Below are 19169 nucleotides of genomic sequence, written 5' to 3' on the forward strand. Positions count from 1 at the left end.
TGCATATGGCCCTTCTCTTCACTATGTCTGTGTCTTTGGGGTAAATACCCAGTAGTGCAATGGCTGGATCATAGGGTAGCTCAGTTTTTAACTTGTTAAGGGACCTCCACACTGTTTTCCAGAGTGGCTGTACCAACTTGCATTCCCACCAACAGTGTAAGAGGGATCACCTTTCTCCACATCCTTTCCAACATTTGTTGTTTCTTGCCTTGTCCATTTTTGCCATTCTAACTGGCATAAGGTGGTATCTCAAGGTGGTTTTGATTTGAATTTCCCTGATGGCTAATGATGTTGAACATTTTTTCATGTGTCTGTTAGCCATTTGTATGTCTTCATTGGAAAAGTGTCTGTTCATATCTTCTGCCCATTTTTTTATTTGATTATTTGTTTCTCATGTATTGAGTTTGAGAAGTTCTTTGTAGATCTTGGATACCAGTCTTTTATCTGATAACTTATTTTTTAACAAACATTGTATTCTCCAGTGAAAGGTAATTTGGAGAATTCCAAGTTATACAGTGTCCAAAAACATGTTGACTGAATTACACAAATTCTTTTAGAGAATAAATTAACAAAGTTTCCGAATTGTTGGAGCTCAACTTTGGTGTAGGTTGCATCTCTGTCCCCTGTGGTACTACATATCCCTGCATTTAAATGGGTTAGAAATGAACAATGATAGCACAATGATGGAAAAAGACAGAGAAACAGCTTCTGGATTATTTCAGTTCTGCCATCTTATGTGACCATTTGATGTTTTTTTGTGTGTGTGTTTGTGTTTATAATTTTAAACACTGAAACAGAGTGCAAACTTTGAGGTGTAATTTTTGTTTGGAAAAGCGTAACTTTTAAAAAATTATTTATTTACTTATTTGAGAGAGAGAAAGCACAAGCAGGGGGAGGGGCAGAGGTAGAGGGAGCAGCAGACTCCCCACTGAGCAGGGAGCCCAACGTGGGGCTTGATCCCAGGATCCTGGGATCATGACCTGAGGCAAAGGCAGGTGCTTAACCCACTGAGCCACCCAGGTACCCCGAAAAGTGTAACTTTTAATTTATCATGAAATATTTTACTGAGTTTGAATTTTCTGGCATGAAATTTTAGATGAGGTTGTTAATCAAACAGAAAAATATGTGCAAACAGCCAGAATTAGCCTTGAGCACTGCACAATGAAAAACAAAGTCTTAAACTGTTCCTTGAAAATTGAGGCACAAAATGTGAAGAAAGTAATTTATTATGCAACAATATATTTTTTAAAGATTTTATTTATTTATTTGACAGAGACAGCCAGCGAGAGAGGGAACACAAGCAGGGGGAGTGGGAGTCGAAGAAGCAGGCTCCTAGCAGAGGAGCCTGATGTGGGGCTCGATCCCAGAACGCTGGGATCACGTCCTGAGCTGAAGGCAGACGCTTAACGACTGCACCACCCAGACGCCCCTTATGCAACAATATGGTGTGAAGAAATGGACATTACATAGAAAAGATAATCACATTTAAAAAAATGATAGCAGGAGAAATGACAGAAGATGACTGTTTGACATTAGCAGAAGAAACCAAAAGGGCATTGTATGAATGCCTTGACAGTTTGCGGAAAGCACCAGACACTTGTTCTAAAGCAATGGATTAAATGATGTCAACGTTCCCTCTCATTCAGACATTTTTCACTGATTTCTACAGAAGAAGAACTTCTGAAGTTTTTAGTTCGTAGTATGGAAATGTATAATTAATTTTCTGCTGAAGATATTTTAGTTGAAATTTCAACTGTGGAAAATTTGAATACCACTGGATTTGATCCTGAAGAAACTAACACATGGATGGTATTGTAATTCACGGAACTTCTGTGAAAGAGAATTATTATAACTCTCTTCCACACTTATTCACAATTTTAAGACTTTTCTTATTTGTATATATGTTGCTTTATCTGAAATAAACTGTATTAATATTAAAATTGATTAAAAAGTGTTCATCTTTCAACTATAAACAAAGATACATTAAAAAGTCTACCTATACCACCTACTGAATATTTAGAAATATTAGATTTTGATGAAATTATTGACAAATATGCAGATGTTAAAGTTCAAAAACAGAAACTGTAGTATTTTTTAAAAGATTTATTTGAGAGAGAGAGAGAGTGCGAGCGAGGATGCGCGGTGGGGGGGAGATGGGGAGGAAGAAAGAGGCCTAACCAGACTCTGTGCTGACCATGGAGCCAGACGTGGGGTTTAATCCCACAACCTCAAGATCACAACCCGAGCCAAACCAAGAGTCAGACACCCAACTAACTGCGCCACCCAGGTGTCCCAAAACTATAATATTTTTTATTTATTATGCAGTAGACCAATATATAGGTTTAAGTTCTTTCTCGTTTAAAAAAATACATTAATGTAATTAGAAAGCATTGATCCATTACTTTTTTCCTTTTCTGTACTGTACTATTTATTTTCTGTTTTATTTTTATGATAGATAGATATGAAGTTCAATAAAAGAAAAATTTCAGTGTCTTTTATGGCCTTTATTATTAGTTTAATTTCATCCTTATTTCTTTTTAAATATTAATTTATTATAATATTTAATATTATAAATAACATTTATAATATTTAATATTTATTTAATAAGTATTTAATATCTTTGAGTATAGTTGACACACCATGCTACATTAGTTTCAGGTGTACAACATACTGCCTCAATAACTTTATACATTATACTATGCTCACTACAAGTGTAGTACCATATGTCACTATAAGTGTAGTACCATATGTCACTATAAAACGCTCTTACAGTACCACTGACTATATTCCCTGTGCTGTACGTTTTGTTATCCCGACTTATTTTTCCATAACTGGAAGTCTGTATCTTCAACTCCCCTTCACTCATTCTGCTCACCCCAACCCTTCTGGCAGCCATTAATTTGTCCTTTGTATTAATAAGTCTGTTTCTGCTTTTTGTTTTTTTATTCATTTGTTTTGTTATTTAGTTTCCATATATAATGGAAACCATATGATATTTGTCTTTCTGCGTCTGACATATTTTACTTAACATAATACCCTCTAAATCCATCCATGTTGTTGCAAATGGCAGTATCTCATCCTTTTTTATGGCTGAATAGCCAAGATATGAAAGCAACCTAAATGTCCATTGATAGATGAATGGATAAAGAAGATGTGGTATGTATTATACAATAAAATATTACTCAGTCATCATTATTTCTCAAAATAATTTTGTCATAAAGAGGAGGAAGCCATTAAAAAATGATTTGCTTAGGTTGTCAAATATGTTAGATACGTTACTGATGCCTGGTATATAATTTGCATTTAAATATTTGTTGAATGAATAAATGAATTAATATTGGCTATGCTGATGGTCAGATTATGAGCATTTTCCTTCCTTAGAATCATTCATTGGAGGCCTAGGGAAGATCCTGCTCCCCTTGAATATGTTGTACCTATTCATTGCATATTTTCCTTACAGCACCAAGATAATCCTTTTAAAATCTAACTTAGATCATGCCCCATCTTTGCTCAAAGCCCTCCATTGACTTCCCGCCTATTCAGAATAAAATCCAGAGTTTGTATCGTGGTACAAAAAGCCCCTACATAGCCTGTTATTTCATTCCTTTCGAACTTTTCCCTCCAGCTTTTTTCATTGTTGCTCTTTCTACATGAAATGCCTTTACCTAAATTCCTTCAGCACTTTTCTCAAATGTCAGCTTCTCAGAAAGCCTTTCCCTAACCTATTTAAACAAGTAAATTCTCACCTAATCCCCATACTGTTTTATTTTCCTTCATAGCATTTGGCGCTCGGTAACATTATTTGTCTTCTTCTCTTGGAAACATAAGCTCCATGAGGGAAGGCATTGTATTGTTCTGAATGTTGAACAAGTGTCTGGCATATAGGAGGCTCACAGTGACATAGTTTTAGAATGTATGAACTGGACCATTTATCGCAGAGATTAGATGTTCTTTTAGTGATTGATAAAATCAAGGAATTTTTCAACTTTCCATGTGTTTGTGGGTCCTGCTCCCGGGGTCCCAGAGAATGTATTCTTTAACATTTACCAAGGTCAAAATGACTCTGCAAAACTTCAAAGTATGGACTCTATTTCTGCCCCAGGTACATATTGTACATATGCTTCGTTAAAAAAATAACCAAAAGGAGCATTCCAAACAAGAAGATAAGAAAAAGAAAAAAATAATCTCCCTGGTTCCTATAAGACTAAAGTCATACAGCCTTGCACATATTAAAAACCTAAGATAGTCTTTAATTTTTTGGAATGTCCTTCCTCAGGATGATTTGTAACTCTTTATGAAAACAAAACAAAACAAAACAAATATAACCCTGCACCAAATGTTCCTTCCCAGGAGCACTCTTTTCTTTGTGAAGACTGTGTTTCCGGGCAACTGTTTTAACTTGGGCTTGAATAAAACTCTTTTCCTTTCTTTTTAAAATTTTAAGAAAGCTCTGTTCAATCTGCCTGGACCTGACTATATAGTTATTTATTAATGCAGCTGGACTTGGGAGTTTAGATCCTTATATAGACAAATCACGTAAGTCTGAAACTATGAAAATAGTGCGAACTTCTGCACGCAGGAAAATAGCTTTCAACTGGATTATGGAGAGTATTCTGAAAGGTTTTATCCAGGATAGGAACAGTCAGTCACGAGGATGAACGGTTTTACCGAAACACAGCCGGCTAGCTGTAGCCGCTTCCCAAAGCCGCACGAAGAGGGTGGAGAAAGGGCGGAGCCAGCAGACATGGGACGTAACTAGGCGAGTCTGGTGAGGTGAGCCGAGTTGAACTGTTTTGTCCCTCTCTGCCTACCATATGAAAACTGAGACGGAGAAGGTCATAGATATGGCGGCTGTTAGGGTAAGTTTGAAAAAAACACACCAACCTTCCTTAGTTTCTGGGTGCAGATAGCATTCTAGTAACTGTAGAAGGGATCGTCGTAACTTCAGAAGGGAGCTCCACAGCAAGAGGCGCGGTGGAGGTGGGGTTGTGAGAGAATTGACAAGGCCAGGGAAATCTTAAACTTTGAAACCTCAAAACACCTTCCTCTCCCCCTTGGATTTCCTTAGCCTGGGACAGTACTCTCTCCTCAGTGCCCTGCAGTGAACTGTTTATACAGCGGCGTGGTGAAAACTGGGAAACGGCTGGGTGAAAAAGCTGGCCTGGCGACAAGTAGGAGCGGACTTGTGGGTCTCGAACTGAGACAAAGAGTAAAGAATCCTGGGCATTCGACTGGGCGCACAGGGCGGAGTCTCATGGCCCTTTGAAAGGCTTTGTTCGAAAGTTATTTGGAGGTGAAATAGCCTAGGCTAGAGACGTCTGAGAGTCTCTACGCAGTGCGCGGTGTTTGTAGTCACTGTTGTTCCTTTCCGGGTGTGAATAATACACCTAAGTTTCTTTTGAGTTCTGTAATGGGAAAAGATGCCTTTACTTAGGAATCTTTGTACCGGAAGTGACTCAGCTGGCTGTTAGCTGCTGTTTCCTAAGTAGGTTTCAATAATAGTAGTAGACAAATATCTACAGGTGGGTATTTGTAGCGGGTTTTAAGGGCAAAATGCAGTGCTTGCAGAAGATACAAATATGAATAATTCAGTTCAGCCAGAGTTTAAGGTGACTCAGTATCCATCTTGATTGACTGTTCTGCATTTCAGCATTTCTGGTTCTCATAATTTATCGGAAGTATCACAACAGCCTTCTAACTGGACTCGCTGTCTCTAGCCTAGCTCTCATGGAATCCATTTTCCCTGAACTGCCAGAGTACTTATAGTAAAATGCAAATCTGATTATACCCCTTTCCAACTTAAAAACCTTTATTGGCACTCTATCATCTGCCCTTTGGGGTCAGGTCACACTCGTATGTCTAGAACACCCAACCCTGCCTATTCCAAGCCTTTCCCCCTGCTATTTCTCTGGACCTGATTGGAAACATCCTCATTAGTTAGTTCCTTTTTAGGTCCATTCATTCATTTAACGGCTATTTTTGTACTGCCTCCTCATATACTAAGCACAAAATGTGTTTTCCAAGATTGTGTTCCTGACTTCCCCAGTCTAATTTAAGTAACTCCTTTTTGTGCTTCCAGAGGACCCCGGGCATACTTTTACCTTAGGACTTATCACACTTCAAGTAATAGACTATTTACTTGTCTGTTCTGCCCTCCTATAAGTTGCTTGAGGACAGTAATTATGATGTTAATTTTTATATCCCTAGTACAGGTATGACTTACATTAGGTACTCAATAAAAGCTACAAGAATAAAGAAATGCCAGGCAATGAGGTAGTAGTGTACTCTGTGATTCAGAGCAAGAGAAGTGCCTTGCCTCAGGAGAAGTACAAAGTGTTCTGAGGGTTCAGAAGAGAGAGCTCAAACCTGGTTGAGGAGAATAAAGAAAGACTTCATGGAGGAGGTGCAGAGACAGAAGGAATAGTGGTAAAAAGCAAACCAGAATAGTGTGTTGTCACTGAAGCCTAGAGGAGAGAGTTGAACAGTCTTTCGATTTGGCCATTAATAAGTCACTGGAAGCTACCGTTTATTAAGTGCTTACTATAAGATCAGGCACCATGCAAAAATATTTTACATATGTTATATCACTTAAATCTCAAGACAACTTTATGTTGTAGTTATATGATCACCATTTTACAAATCAAAAACTAAGGTTAAGAGAAGTCAAGTAAATTGCACCAAATCATAATGCTAATAAGAGCTGAAGTGAGAAAAACCAGTATAAATAAATAAAGTGGTAGAGGAGAACCTAGATTGTAAGGGGTTAAGGAAAGGTTAAGGGGTGGGAAACTGGCCTTAATTTAGCACTTACTTTGGCCAGCTGCTCTGCATATATTATTTCATTTTAATCCTTTTGCTGACCTTAAGAAATGGGGTAGTATCCCCGTTTTATTTATGAAAAAATAGGCTTAGAAAAAGTGCTTGCTACAGATCATATAGCTGCTAAGTGGAAGAGTCAGGTTCAAATACAGGTATATTTGGCTCCAAAGTCCATGATCCTTCCATTATTCCTTGCTTCTGAAAGGAAGGGTATATTACTCTTCAGAAAAGTGTTGTGGTGAAAGGAAGGAAATAAATCTTGGGATACAGGAACAAACTCCAGAAAAGTGTCTTTTCATTTAAAAAGGTCGGGAGACTGTCAATTATATCTTGATAAAACTGGAAAAACAAAGTCAGGAGGCCTGAGCCGGTTTGGTGACAAGGGGAAATGTGCTAAAAACTAGTGTACAGGTGGGACGCCTGGGTGGTTCAGTCAGTGAGGTGTCTGCCTTCGGCTCAGGTCATGATCCTGGTGTCCTGGGATCGAGTCCCACACCAGACTCCTTGTTCAGCAGGGAACCTGCTTCTCCCTCTGCCTGCTGCTCCCTCTGCTTGTGCTTTCCGCCTCTCTCTCTCTGATAAATAAATAAAATCTTTTTAAAAAACTAGTATAGAGAAAAGATAATAATAGTTATCCCAGCTAGCTATTAAGTTATTAAGCATTTACTGTGCTAGGCATTTTGCTGAGAATTTTACGTGAATTTTCTCATTTATGCTTCACAGTGGCCCTATGAATAGGTACTGTTATCCAACATTTTACAGGTAAGGAAACCGAAGCTTAGAAAGGTTGAGTAATTTGCCCACAGTCACACGGTAGTAAGCAGTAGAGCTGGATCTGAAATTACATGATCTGAGTCCTGATTATGAGGCTTAAGTTTGAGAAGGCATTTGTGAGGCCAAGGTACCAAAAGGGTAATCTGTATTCACTTTGAAGCCCTAGAGTTTAATAACAAAGAGTAAGATAGAGAGGAACCCTGAAAGTTGGCAGAAGACTCTAAAAAAGATTACATAAATCTTGAAGTAGAGCTCGTTGAGCAGATATGATAGTGGAATGCTGATGTTGAGTTAGCCTCGAGGAATTAGGACTATGTTGATTTTTCCTCCCGACTTCTTTAATCAGAAAGAATGGCTTGAGGACTGGCCTTCATTTAAAAGGATTGGGAGGAGAGGCACCTGGGTTGTGCAGTCAGTTAAGCCTCTAACTCTTATTCTTCTCAGGCCCTGATCTCAGGGTCATGGGACAGAGCCCCATGTCAGCCTCTGGGCTGAGTGCAGAGTCTGCTAAAATTTCTCTTGCTTTCTGCCCCTCCCCACCTCTCTCTCCCTCTCTCTCTCTCTCTCTCTCTGTCAAATAAATAAATCTTAAAAAAAAAGGATTGGGAAGAATGTAGTAGTGTTAGATGAAAGCCAAGTTTCTTTCATGCCAGAGGTTGAGTGAATTTGAGGAAAATACGAGTCTCAAAGAAAATTTGTTCATAATAAAATACTTAATATCAGAATATGGGGGCACCTGGGGAGCTTAGTTGGTTAAGCATCTGCCTTTGGCTCAGGTCATGATCTCAGGGGGTCTTGGGATCGAGCCCTGCATCAGGTTCACTGCTCAGTGGGGAGTCTGCTTCTCCCTTTGCCCCTCCTCCTGCTCATTCTCTCTCTCAAATAAATAAATAAAATCTTTAAAAAAGAAAACAGAACAGAATATGGCTACCATTTATTGAGCACTTTCTGTGTGACCAACACTGTGCCAAGCTGTTGATGCACATCATTTCATTCTCATGAAAAGTTTTTGAATGTAGGTCATTTTATTAGCTTAAAAAACAGGAGTAGAGCAGAAAGAAAATCAAAGCTGCAATAGGAGGTTGTAGTCAGAGAAAAGCTTGTTGAGTGTATGATTTTAGCTATTAGCAAGTTCTGGGTGATGGTAAATTCAGGGTGTACTCATGGAGTGGATAGCGACAGTGGAGTGGATATGAAGATTTATGGAGGTAAGGTCTAAGAGTGAGGGGAGGCTTTTGAGTGATTTGTCCACATGCATATTAAAGTCATTCTTAGTTAAAGCAGGATTTAGTGTATAAAAGACTGCTAACCAGGATTCTAACTCTTTGATGTGGTGCAGTGACCAGGAGGCAGGTAGATGAGTGCTGAGAATGAATAGATAGATGGTATAAACTTCAAAGTAGCAGAGTTACTTTTATTTCTTTTATATAAACTTTTTTATTGAAGTATAGCATACATCCAGTAAAGTACAAAAGTCATAGCAGCTTGGTAAATTTGCATAAAATGATCATGTTTATTGAATCAGAACCCAAGTTAAAAAAAATAAAAACATTACCAACAGCCCAGAAGCCTTTTCCTTCTATTCCCCTACATCGTTATCCTCTACCATAGATTTTTTTTGCTTACTTTTGAACTTCATATAAATGGAATGATGCAGTATTTACTCTATTATGTCTGGCTTCTTTCACCCGATATTATGTTTCTGAGATTCAGCCATCATGCATGTAACACTTAACTCATTCATTTTTATTACTATAGGACATTCAAGAGGGTGAATGTATCATGATTTATTTATACATTCTACTCTTGATGAACATTTGAATTATCTTCAGTTTTGAGCTATTACACAAATTATGATCCTGTGAACATTCTTCTATGTGTCTTTTCGGTGCATATAAGTGTACATTTCTATTGAGTATATACCTAGGAGTGGAATTGCCAGGTCGTAGGGCATGCAGTTCTGGTAGATACTACCAAATAGTTTTTCAAAGTGGTTGTACCAATTTACGTTCCATTCATGAGAGTTCTAGTTGTTCTACTTCCTCACTAATAAGAACAGAGATTTTTACCTCAGGGTGAAGAAGTAATAGCTTAGAATATCAGGAAGAATATCAGGAAGAAGAAAACTACCTCCTTTCCCTGAGACACTTTGAATAGCCTTCTCTTGAGGATTATAAGGGAGGTAGAGACCTCAGAGGACAGTAATGTTTCATTTCAGGCAAGGAAGGAGGGTAGACACAATGTAAGGACTTCTGGAGTTTTGAGGAATAGCAGGAAGTTTGGTCAGTAGAGAGAAAATACAGAGCATTGTAGAAATTAGAATACAGGAGATAATACATGAGTGGGATTTTATTTTGGGGCTTGGGCCAAGGATGATGGGTATGGAGAGGAACATGGATATCATAGGACTTAAGGTTTCAAAGTCCTTGATAATACCAGCTGTATATTCCTTTGTGTCAACTTTAGTCCTTGTCTCTTTCCTTTCCTTGTTTCATGTAAGTTATACGAAAAAATGGAACCTAACAAAGTGAAATTTGTTAGGTTGTAAAGACTGGTGTATCTCCAGCAAAATCAGTGTTCCTGTTTCCACTCAGCATTGTTGAACATGTTTATTTTCAGTGCAACTTTGAAAGTTATGCTTTGAAACCCTTAGCATATTTAACTGTGTTTGGTATAGGTTTCACTTTATGCCATAAAGTGAAAATGATGTGTGCATTGCCTCCTCCCACACCAGTATGACTGACTATTCCCTATAATGCCATCCTCACAGATGGTGGTTAGGTGTTCTGTGAACCTCATTAAATATGGAAATAAAAATATTGCTTGTTATGTATTCTAAGGTTATGGAGAACAGGGACATGTGCAAGTTATCTTAAGTAGTGTTTTAATGAAAGGATACATAGTTTAGCAAGATGGCCTGGGTAAGTGTCTTACCAGCTAAACAAACCTCAAGAAGAACCATTCAGAATATCATAGCAACTCTGGTAGTCACCAGTCTCATGACTGGACTGTTCTGTGTCTGCTCACTCTATATGTTTTATATCCAGACTCCTAGAGAAAGGATTTGATTGGGTTGGCTAGACACTAACCACTACAAAGTACCCCTCTTCGGCAGAAATTGCACATCAGACCACTTCATAAGACAGCCTTCAGTTGCTGCCTTTGGCTCAGGTGCCAATCCCTAGTCTAGTCAGTTTTGGCCAGGGCATTAGTCCTGCAGTTCACAGCATAGCAACCTATGTTAGGAATCATAGAAGGAACATTATAATTGTCAGATGCTCTGAAGCTTCTCAGAAGGGCCAAGGCAATGGATGGATATACTTTTGGGGTTCGTGGTCTGTCTGGTATAAATTTACTTTTGAGTACTTTCCAGAACTAAGTAGTAAAGTTATTGAAATATGGTAGAATATTTTTGGAATTGCTATTAAAAGCTAACTTATTAACATCTTGTAATTTAAATTGGGAAATTGGTTCCTCAAGGATAAAAAAAAAGCAAGATGGTGGAGTGTTTGAATGCTAGGATATTTTGGAATTTTATTTTGAAGGTAGTAGAGAGCCATTGAAATAAATCCAAAATGATTTATGATGTTTTAAATTTAATGTAAAATACTACAGTTATCAAAAAGGTATTAATTAACACTGTAAATGTAGGTGAAACCTCCTGTATAGTATCCCTCCATCTCTGATTACATTCCCCTTGCTTCCTGAACCCCCATAGGTACTTTCCTGACTTGTATTTAATATTGGTATGCGTGTTTTTAGATTTTTACTGTATATGCATCTATTCCTAAACTTTATACACTGTTGTTTTGCGTGCTTTTAAGCTATATATTTTATTCAGCATCTATTCTGCAACGTGTTTTTATCAACTAGCACTGTTTGTGATACATACAGGTTTATATGTGTAGCTACAGTTCATTTATTTTCACTGTGCATAGTATTCTGTTATACAAATATAACACATTTATTTCTCCATTCTCTTAATGGATACTGTGGTCACTTTTTTCTATTACAAATAATGCTATTATGCAATATGCTATAATATGCAAATGTCCTTGGACCCACGTGAGTTTCCCTGCTATACTGTAGACTAGCTGTACGACTTTGGGCAAGTCACTTAACTTGTCAAAACCTTAGTTTTCTTATCTGAACCCTTAGGATAAGAATAGTACTTATCCCCTAGGGTTTTATACTAGGAAATACTAAATAGATAGTATATTATGTGCACAACACTATGCATGGGTTATAGCAAACCCATATTTTGTCCAATAATTTCTAGCTCCTGTTATTCTCAGTGTTTAAAAGAATATATTCCCAGCATTTAGTGTAATGCCATTATTTCTTCTGACCTTTAGATCCCAATTTAAGTCACACCTCGTTCAGGCCAGTGGATTGATAACCTGTTTCTTGTATCAGTAGTCTCAAGCAAGTAGAATAGAAGTTTGTTGTGTTAACATGATCAATTATTTATTGAAATGAATATTTATATACAGCCTTGTTTCTTCTTAGACTTATTTTGATTTCTCTCAGACTCTTGATGCTTATTCATGATACTTTTAATGATAAATAATCTTTAAAAAGTATAAAATGTGATGTGCTTTTTTGGTTACCATACACTTTATGTATAAAATGTTCTTTGTCTCTTCATCGTTCAAACCCTAAGCTAATAAACAAGAAATCTGAATAGAGATTATTGCAGAGATTGTTTAGTCAAAAGCTGTCATGTGAAACATAAAATAGTTTTTATGACTTAAGAAAGGTTTCTTTAAGAATAACCCTAATTGGGGGCACCTGGGTGGCTCAATTGATTAAGAACTGACTCTTGATTTCGGCTCAGATCATGATCTCAGGATTGTGGTATTGAGCCCCACATGAGGCTCTGTGCTCAGTGGGGAGTCTGCTGGAGATTCTCTCCCTCTCCTCCTGTCCCTTCTGCCTGCATGCTCACTCGCTCTCTCTCTGTCTCTCAAATAAATAAATCTTAATAACCCTAAATGAAGGAGGTAAAATTCTAGTAGAGTAGGAACAAGAGTACCATTTTCATTGATCTTCTGTGAACCCTGATAAAGAGTGTAATTAAGGCATAATAGAGTCTCAAACCTTCAAATATTGAGACCCTAAAGGCTTTATAGTTTGTTGCTGTTTTACACCTATAGTTTTTTCACAGTACTTTATTTTTTGTCTTTTCAAGTTTTTATTTAAATTACAGTTAGTTAGCATAAAGTATAATACTAGTTTCAGGTGTACAATATAGTGATTCATTACTTCCATACAAGACCTGGTGCTCATCAAAACAACTGCAGTCCTTAATCACCATCATCTATTTAACCTGTCCCCCTACCCACGTCTCCTCTGGTAACCATCAGTTTGTTCTCTGTAGTTAACAGTTTGATTTTGGTTTGCCTTTCTCTCTTTTTTTCTTATGCTCTTTGTTTTGTTTCTTAAAATCCACATATGAGTGAAATCATATGGTATTTGTCTCTCTGACTGACTTATTTTGCTTAGCATAATACTCTCTAGCTCCACCCATGTCTTTGCAAAGGGCAAGCTCTCATTCTTTTATATGGCTGAGTAATATTACAGCATGTGTGCATGTGTGTGTGTATACCACTTCTTTATCCATCCATTAGTTGATGGACGTTTGGGCTGTTCCCTTAATTTGGCTATTATAGATAATGCTGCTATAAACATGGGGTGCATGTCTCCCTTTGAATTAGTATTTTTATAAATTATCTTCTGTTAGCCAGCATATAGTACATTGTAAGTTTTCGATGTAGTGTTCACGATTCATTAGTTGGGTATAACACCCAGTGCTCATCACACATGTATTTTTGGATAAATCCTTAACAGTATAATTGCTGGATTGTAGGATAATTCTATTTTTAACTTTTTGAGGAAGCTCCATACTGTTCTCCAGAGTGGCTGCACCAGTTTGGATTCCCACCAACACTGCAAGAAGGTTCTCCTTTGTCAACTTCCTTTCCAATACCTGTTGTTTCTTGTGTTGTTGATTTTAGCCATTCTCACTGTTGAGAGGTGATACCTCATTGTAGTTTTGATTTGTATTTCCCTGATGATGAGTGATGTTGAGTATCTTTTCATGTGTCTGTTGACCTTCTGTATATCTTCTTTGGAAAAATGTCTATTCATGCCCATTTTTAATTGGATTATTTGTTTTTTGGTGTTGAGTTTTATAAGTTCGTTACATATTTTGGATGCTAAACCTTTATCAGATATGTTAATTTGCAAATATCTTCTCCCATTCCGTAGGTGGCCTTTTAGTTTTGTTGATTATTTCCCTTGCTGTGCAGAAGCTTTTTATTTTGATAAAAGTCCCAGTAGTTTTTTTTTGCTTGTTTCCCTTGCCTCAAGAGAATTATCTAGTAAGAAGTTGCTACGGCTGATGTCAAAGTGGTTACTACCTATGTTCTCTTCTAGGATTTTGATGGTATTGTGTCTCACATTTAGGTCTTCCCTTTTGAATTTATTTTTGTGTATGGCGTTAGAAAGTGGTCCAATTTCATTCTTTTGCATGTTGCTGTCCAGTTTTCCCAACACCAGTTGTTGAAGAGATCGTCTTTTTTCCAATTGGATATTCCTTCCTGCTTTGTCAAAGATTAATTGACGATATAGTTGTGTTTTTCTTTCTGGATTTTCTATTATGTTCCATTGACCTATGTGTCTGTTTTTGTACCAGTATCCTACTGTTCTGATCACTACAGCTTCGTAATATAACTTGAAGTCTGGAATTGTGATGTCTCCAGCTTTGCTTTTCCTTTTCAGGGTTGCTTTGGCTATTCAGGGTCTTTACTGGTTCCACACAAATCTTAGGATTGTTTGGAAAAATGCTGATGATGTTTTGATAAGGGATTTCATTAAATGTGTAGATTGCTTTGTCTATAGACATTTTAACAATATTTATTCTTCCAATCCATGAGCATGGCATGTCTTTCCATTACTTTGTTTCCTCTTCGATTTCTTTCATGAATGTTGTATAGTTTTCAGAGCACAGGTCTTTCACCTCTTTGGTTAAATTTATTCTTAGGTAACTTATGGTTTTTGGTGCAGTTGTAAATGGGATTGATTCCTTGATTTCTCTTTCTGTTGCTTCATTATTGGTGTATAGAAATGCAACAGATTTCTGTACATTGATTTTGTATCCTGTGACTTTACTGAATTAATGTATTAGTTCTAGTGAGTTTTTGGTGGAGCCTTTAAAGTTTTCTATATAGAGTATCATGTCATGTGCAAAGAGTGAAAGTTTGACTTCTTCCTTGCTGATTTGGATGCTTTTATTTCTTTTTGTTGTCTGATTGCTGTGGCTGGTACTATGTTAAAAAACAGTGATGAGAGTGGACATCCTTGTCTTGTTCCTGACCTTAGAGGAAAAGCTCTCCGTTTTTTCCTATTGTGGATGATACTAGCTGTGAGTTTTTTAATATATGGCCTTTATTATGTTGATGTACATGCTTTTTTTTTAAAGATTTTATTTATTTATTCGACAGAGATAGAGACAGCCAGCGAGAGAGGGAACACAAGCAGGGGGAGTGGGAGAGGAAGAAGCAGGCTCATAGCGGAAGAGCCTGATGTGGGGCTCGATCCCAGAACGCCGGGATCACGCCCTGAGCGGAAGGCAGACGCTTAACCGCTGTGCCACCCAGGCGCCCCTGATGTACATGCTTTCTAACCCTACTTTGTTGAGGATTTTTATCATGAGTGGATGTTGTACTTCATCAAATGCTTTTTCTGTATCTGTTGAACCGATTGTATGGTTCTTATCCTTTCTTTTAGGGGTGTCTTTATTTGGTTTTGGTATCAGGGTACTGCTGGTCTCATAGAATTAATTTGGAAATTTCCTACTTTTTCTGTCTTTTGGAATATTTTGAGAAGAATTTGCCTGTGAAGCCATGTGGCCCTGAACTTCTATTTGTTGGGAGATTTTTGATTACTGATTCTGTTTCTTTGCTGATTATTGGTCTGTTCAAGTTGTCTGTTTCTTTCTTTTTTCGGTTTGGTAATTTAAATCTTTCTAGTAATGTATTCGTTTCTTCTAGATTGTTAAATTTGTTGGTATATAATTTTTCATAATATTCCATTATAACTGCTTGTATTTCTGTGGTGTTGGTTATTTCTCCTCTCATTTGTGGTTTTATTTAAATGGGTCCTTTCTCTTTTGTTTTTGTACAATCTGGCTAAGGGTTTATCAACTTTATTGATTTTTTTTTTTCCAAAGAACCAGCTCCTGTTTCACTGATAAATTCTTTTTTTTTTAAGTTTCTATGTCATTTTTTTCTGCTCTAATCTTCCTTATTTTCTTCCTTTGCTGGCTTTAGGCTTTGTTGTTCCTTTTCTAGCTCCTTTAGGTGTAAGGTTAGGTTGCATATTTGAGATTTTTCTTGCTTCTTAAGGTAGGCATATATTGCTATATACTTCCCTCTTAGGACTGCTTTTGCTTCATCCCAAAGGTTTTGGACTGTTGAGTTTCCATTTGTTTTCATGTATATATATTTTTTAAATTTTCTTGATTACCTGGTTGACCCATTCATTGTTTAGTAGAATGTTCTTTAACCCCCGTGTATTTGTGGTCTTTCCAAATATTTTCTTGTGGTTGACTTCAAGTTCCATAGCATTGTTGTCAGAAAAGATGTTTGGTATGATCTCAGTCTTTTTGTATTCGTTGAGAAATGATTTATGAAGTAGTATGTGCTCTGTTGTGGGGAGTGTCTCATGTGAACCTGAAAAGAATGTGTATTCTGCTGTTTTAGGATGGAATGTTCTGAATAGTCTGTTAAGTCCATCTGGTCCAGTGTGTCATTCAAAGCTGTTGTTTCCTTGTTGACTTTCTGCCTAGGTGATCTGTCCATTGATGTAAGTGGAGTTTAAAGTCCTCTGCTGTTATTCTGTTATTATCAATGAGTTCCTTTAAGTTTGTTATTAATTGTTTTATATATTTGGCTGCTCCTTTGTTGGGTGCATAAATAATTACAATTGTTAGATCTTCTTGTTGGATTGTCCCTTTATTATGGTATAATGCTCTTTTTCATCTCTTGTTACAGTCTTTTGTTTAAAGTGTAGTTTTCCAATATAAGTATTGGTACTCTGGCTTTCATGTGACATCCATTTGCATGATAAATGTTTCTCCCTCCCCTCACTTTCAATGTGCAGGTGTCTTTAGGTTTATAATAAATCTCTTGTAGGCAGGATATACTTGGGTCTTTTTTTTAAGATTTTATTTATTTTAGACAGAGAGAGAGTGAATGCATGTGTGCATGTGTCAGGGGAGGGACAGAAGGAAGAAGAGAAAGAATCTCAATCAGACTTCATGCTGAGCACAGAGCCTGACATGGGGCTTGATATCACTGCACTGAGATGACAACCTAAGCTGAAATCAAGAGTGGGTCATTTAACTGACTGAGCCACCCAGGTGCCCCTTGAGTCTTGTTTTTCTATCCATTCTTATACCCTGTGTCTTCTGCTTGGAGCATTTAGTCCATTTACATTCAGAGTAATTATTGATAGGTATTTATTTAGTGTCATTCCTTGTTTTGTCATTGTTTCTGGAGATTTTTCTACTCAGAGTCTCCTTTAATATTTTTGCAGGGGTGGTTTAGTGGTGAGGAACTCCTTTAGTTTTTGTTTGTTTGGAAAATTCTTTATCTCCCCTTCTATTCTGAATGGTAGCCTTGCTGGATAGAGTATTCATGGCTGAAGATTTTTCCCATTTAGCATGTTGAATATATCATGCCACTCCCTTCTGACTTGCCACATTGTGTTGAGAAATCTCCAGCTAGCTTAATGAGTCTTCCCTTGTAAGTTAGGTACTTCTTTTGTCTTGCTGGTTTTATGATTTTTTCTTCATCACTATATTTTGCAAATTTAATTATGATATGTCTTGTTCTGGGCCTGCTTTTGTTGATTGCAGTGGGAGTTCTCAGTGCTTCCTAGATCTGGATGTCTGTTTCTTTCCCCAGATTAGGGAAGTTTTCAGCTATTATCCCTTCAAAAATTTTTCTGCCCCTTTTTCCTCTCTCTTCTTCTGGGACTCTTACAATACAAATGTTACTAAGTTTGATGGAGTCTTTGATTTCCTTAAGTCTGTTCTCGTGTTCCATAATTGTTTCTCTCTTGTTCAGCATCATTATTTTCCATTCTTTTGTCTTCTAGGTTACTTATTCATTGCTCTTTTTTTTTCCAGCCTGCTGTTCATTGCATCAAGGCTGTGTCCAATCTCAGTCATTGCATTTTTCACTTTTTTTTTATTGTTTTCTTTTATGCTGGGTGTGGAGCCCAATGTGGGGCTTGAAATCTTGGCCCTGAGCTCAAGACCTGAGCTGAAATCAAGAGTTGGATGCTTAACTAATGGAGCCATTCAGGCACCTCACATTTTTCATTTCTGTTTTTTAATTCTTTTATATCTGTGGTAAGGGCCTCCCTGATGTCTTCATTCTCTTCTCAACCTCAGCAAGTATCCTTACGATTGTTACTTTAAGTTTCCATCAGGCATGATATTGGTTTGGTTAGATCTCCGGTGGTGACTTCATCTTGTTCTTTCATTTGGGATGAATTCCTCCATCTTGGCATTTTGTCTAAGTCTTTGCCTTCTTCTGTGTTTTAGAAAAGCCCATTATGTTTCCTGCTCCTGAGAGTAATGGCTTCATGAAGAAGATGTTATAGTGTCCAGGGCTTCTCGCTTCAGGGAATGTCTCTAGTCTGTGCTGTGTGTGCTCTGCTGTTGTGTTTTGGCTGTTCTGTTCTTCAGGCCAGTCATCTGCAGCAGCTTTCCTAGCTTGCAGTGGTCAGTGTTTGGTCCTTGGCCTGCATGTGGCAAGTTTTAACTAGGTGTGCTCCAGTTTGCTCTTTAAATGAGACCTGATACTACTTCCACTAGAATTGAAGCCCTGCAGAGCTCTCTGGGCTGGACACATGGTATGGGCAGGGGTTTCTGCTAGTCTTCTGGGGAAGGGCCCCGCCGTGTTGGGACCGAGGCAGACTTGACTGAGAAGGGCAGTTCTGCCAGAGTGTCGGGGTATGGGACTTGTAACCAGATTAAGCAGCCAGTGGAGGTGCTGTGCTGTTTGCTACGGGTGGCTCTGTGTTTATGCTGAGGGGCAGATAAGGGAAATGAAGCCAGCTAGCTCCTGTTTCTCTGCAGAGGGGTCTGGGTGCTTGCTCTTCTCCATGAAGCACTCTGAGAAGAGCAAATAATCTCCCGACTGTGTGTTCCAGGCTTTTTTCAGATCGATGTTTCTATACTGTTTGCCTTTGGGTTGTTTAACCTGCCTTGTCTCCAGGAGCAGGACAGTGCCCTTTGGGCTGTATTCGAGCCAAATCTGCTGCCTTTTAAACTCCAGGTCTTAGGGAGGTGGTACTGGCAGGGACCTGCACTGGTCTTCTGGAGAAGGGTCTTGCCATGCTGGGCGTGAGGAAGGCTGACCCAGAAGGGCAGTCACACCAGAGCACAGAGGTGTGGGACTTGGTGTAAGCAGGTTAGGCAACCAGTGTTGGGACTCATGTGCTTTCTGCAGGTGGCTTTTTGGTCATGTTGAGGGGCAGGGGAGGGAAATGGTTCCAGCCAG

General features: G+C 38.0%; 1 protein-coding gene across 9 annotated transcripts in view; it reads left to right on the forward strand.

Annotated features, from left to right (window-relative positions):
* Positions 1-4732: 4732 nt before the first annotated feature.
* The window catches only part of APOOL (apolipoprotein O like), a 262405-nt gene continuing 247968 nt past the window's right edge, over positions 4733-19169 (forward strand). For 3 of the 9 annotated variants that reach the window (XM_048213504.2, XM_026480142.4, XM_057312836.1), the window contains exon 1: positions 4733-4859. In XM_048213504.2, coding sequence (XP_048069461.1) covers positions 4815-4859 — 45 coding nt within the window. In that variant the 5' untranslated portion in view covers positions 4733-4814. The remainder of the gene's footprint in view (positions 4860-19169) is intronic. The other 6 variants (XM_057312827.1, XM_057312828.1, XM_057312826.1 and 3 more) reach the window with 5 other exon arrangements.

This window comes from Ursus arctos, chromosome X, assembly GCF_023065955.2.
Source record: "Ursus arctos isolate Adak ecotype North America chromosome X, UrsArc2.0, whole genome shotgun sequence".
NCBI lineage: Eukaryota > Metazoa > Chordata > Mammalia > Carnivora > Ursidae > Ursus > Ursus arctos.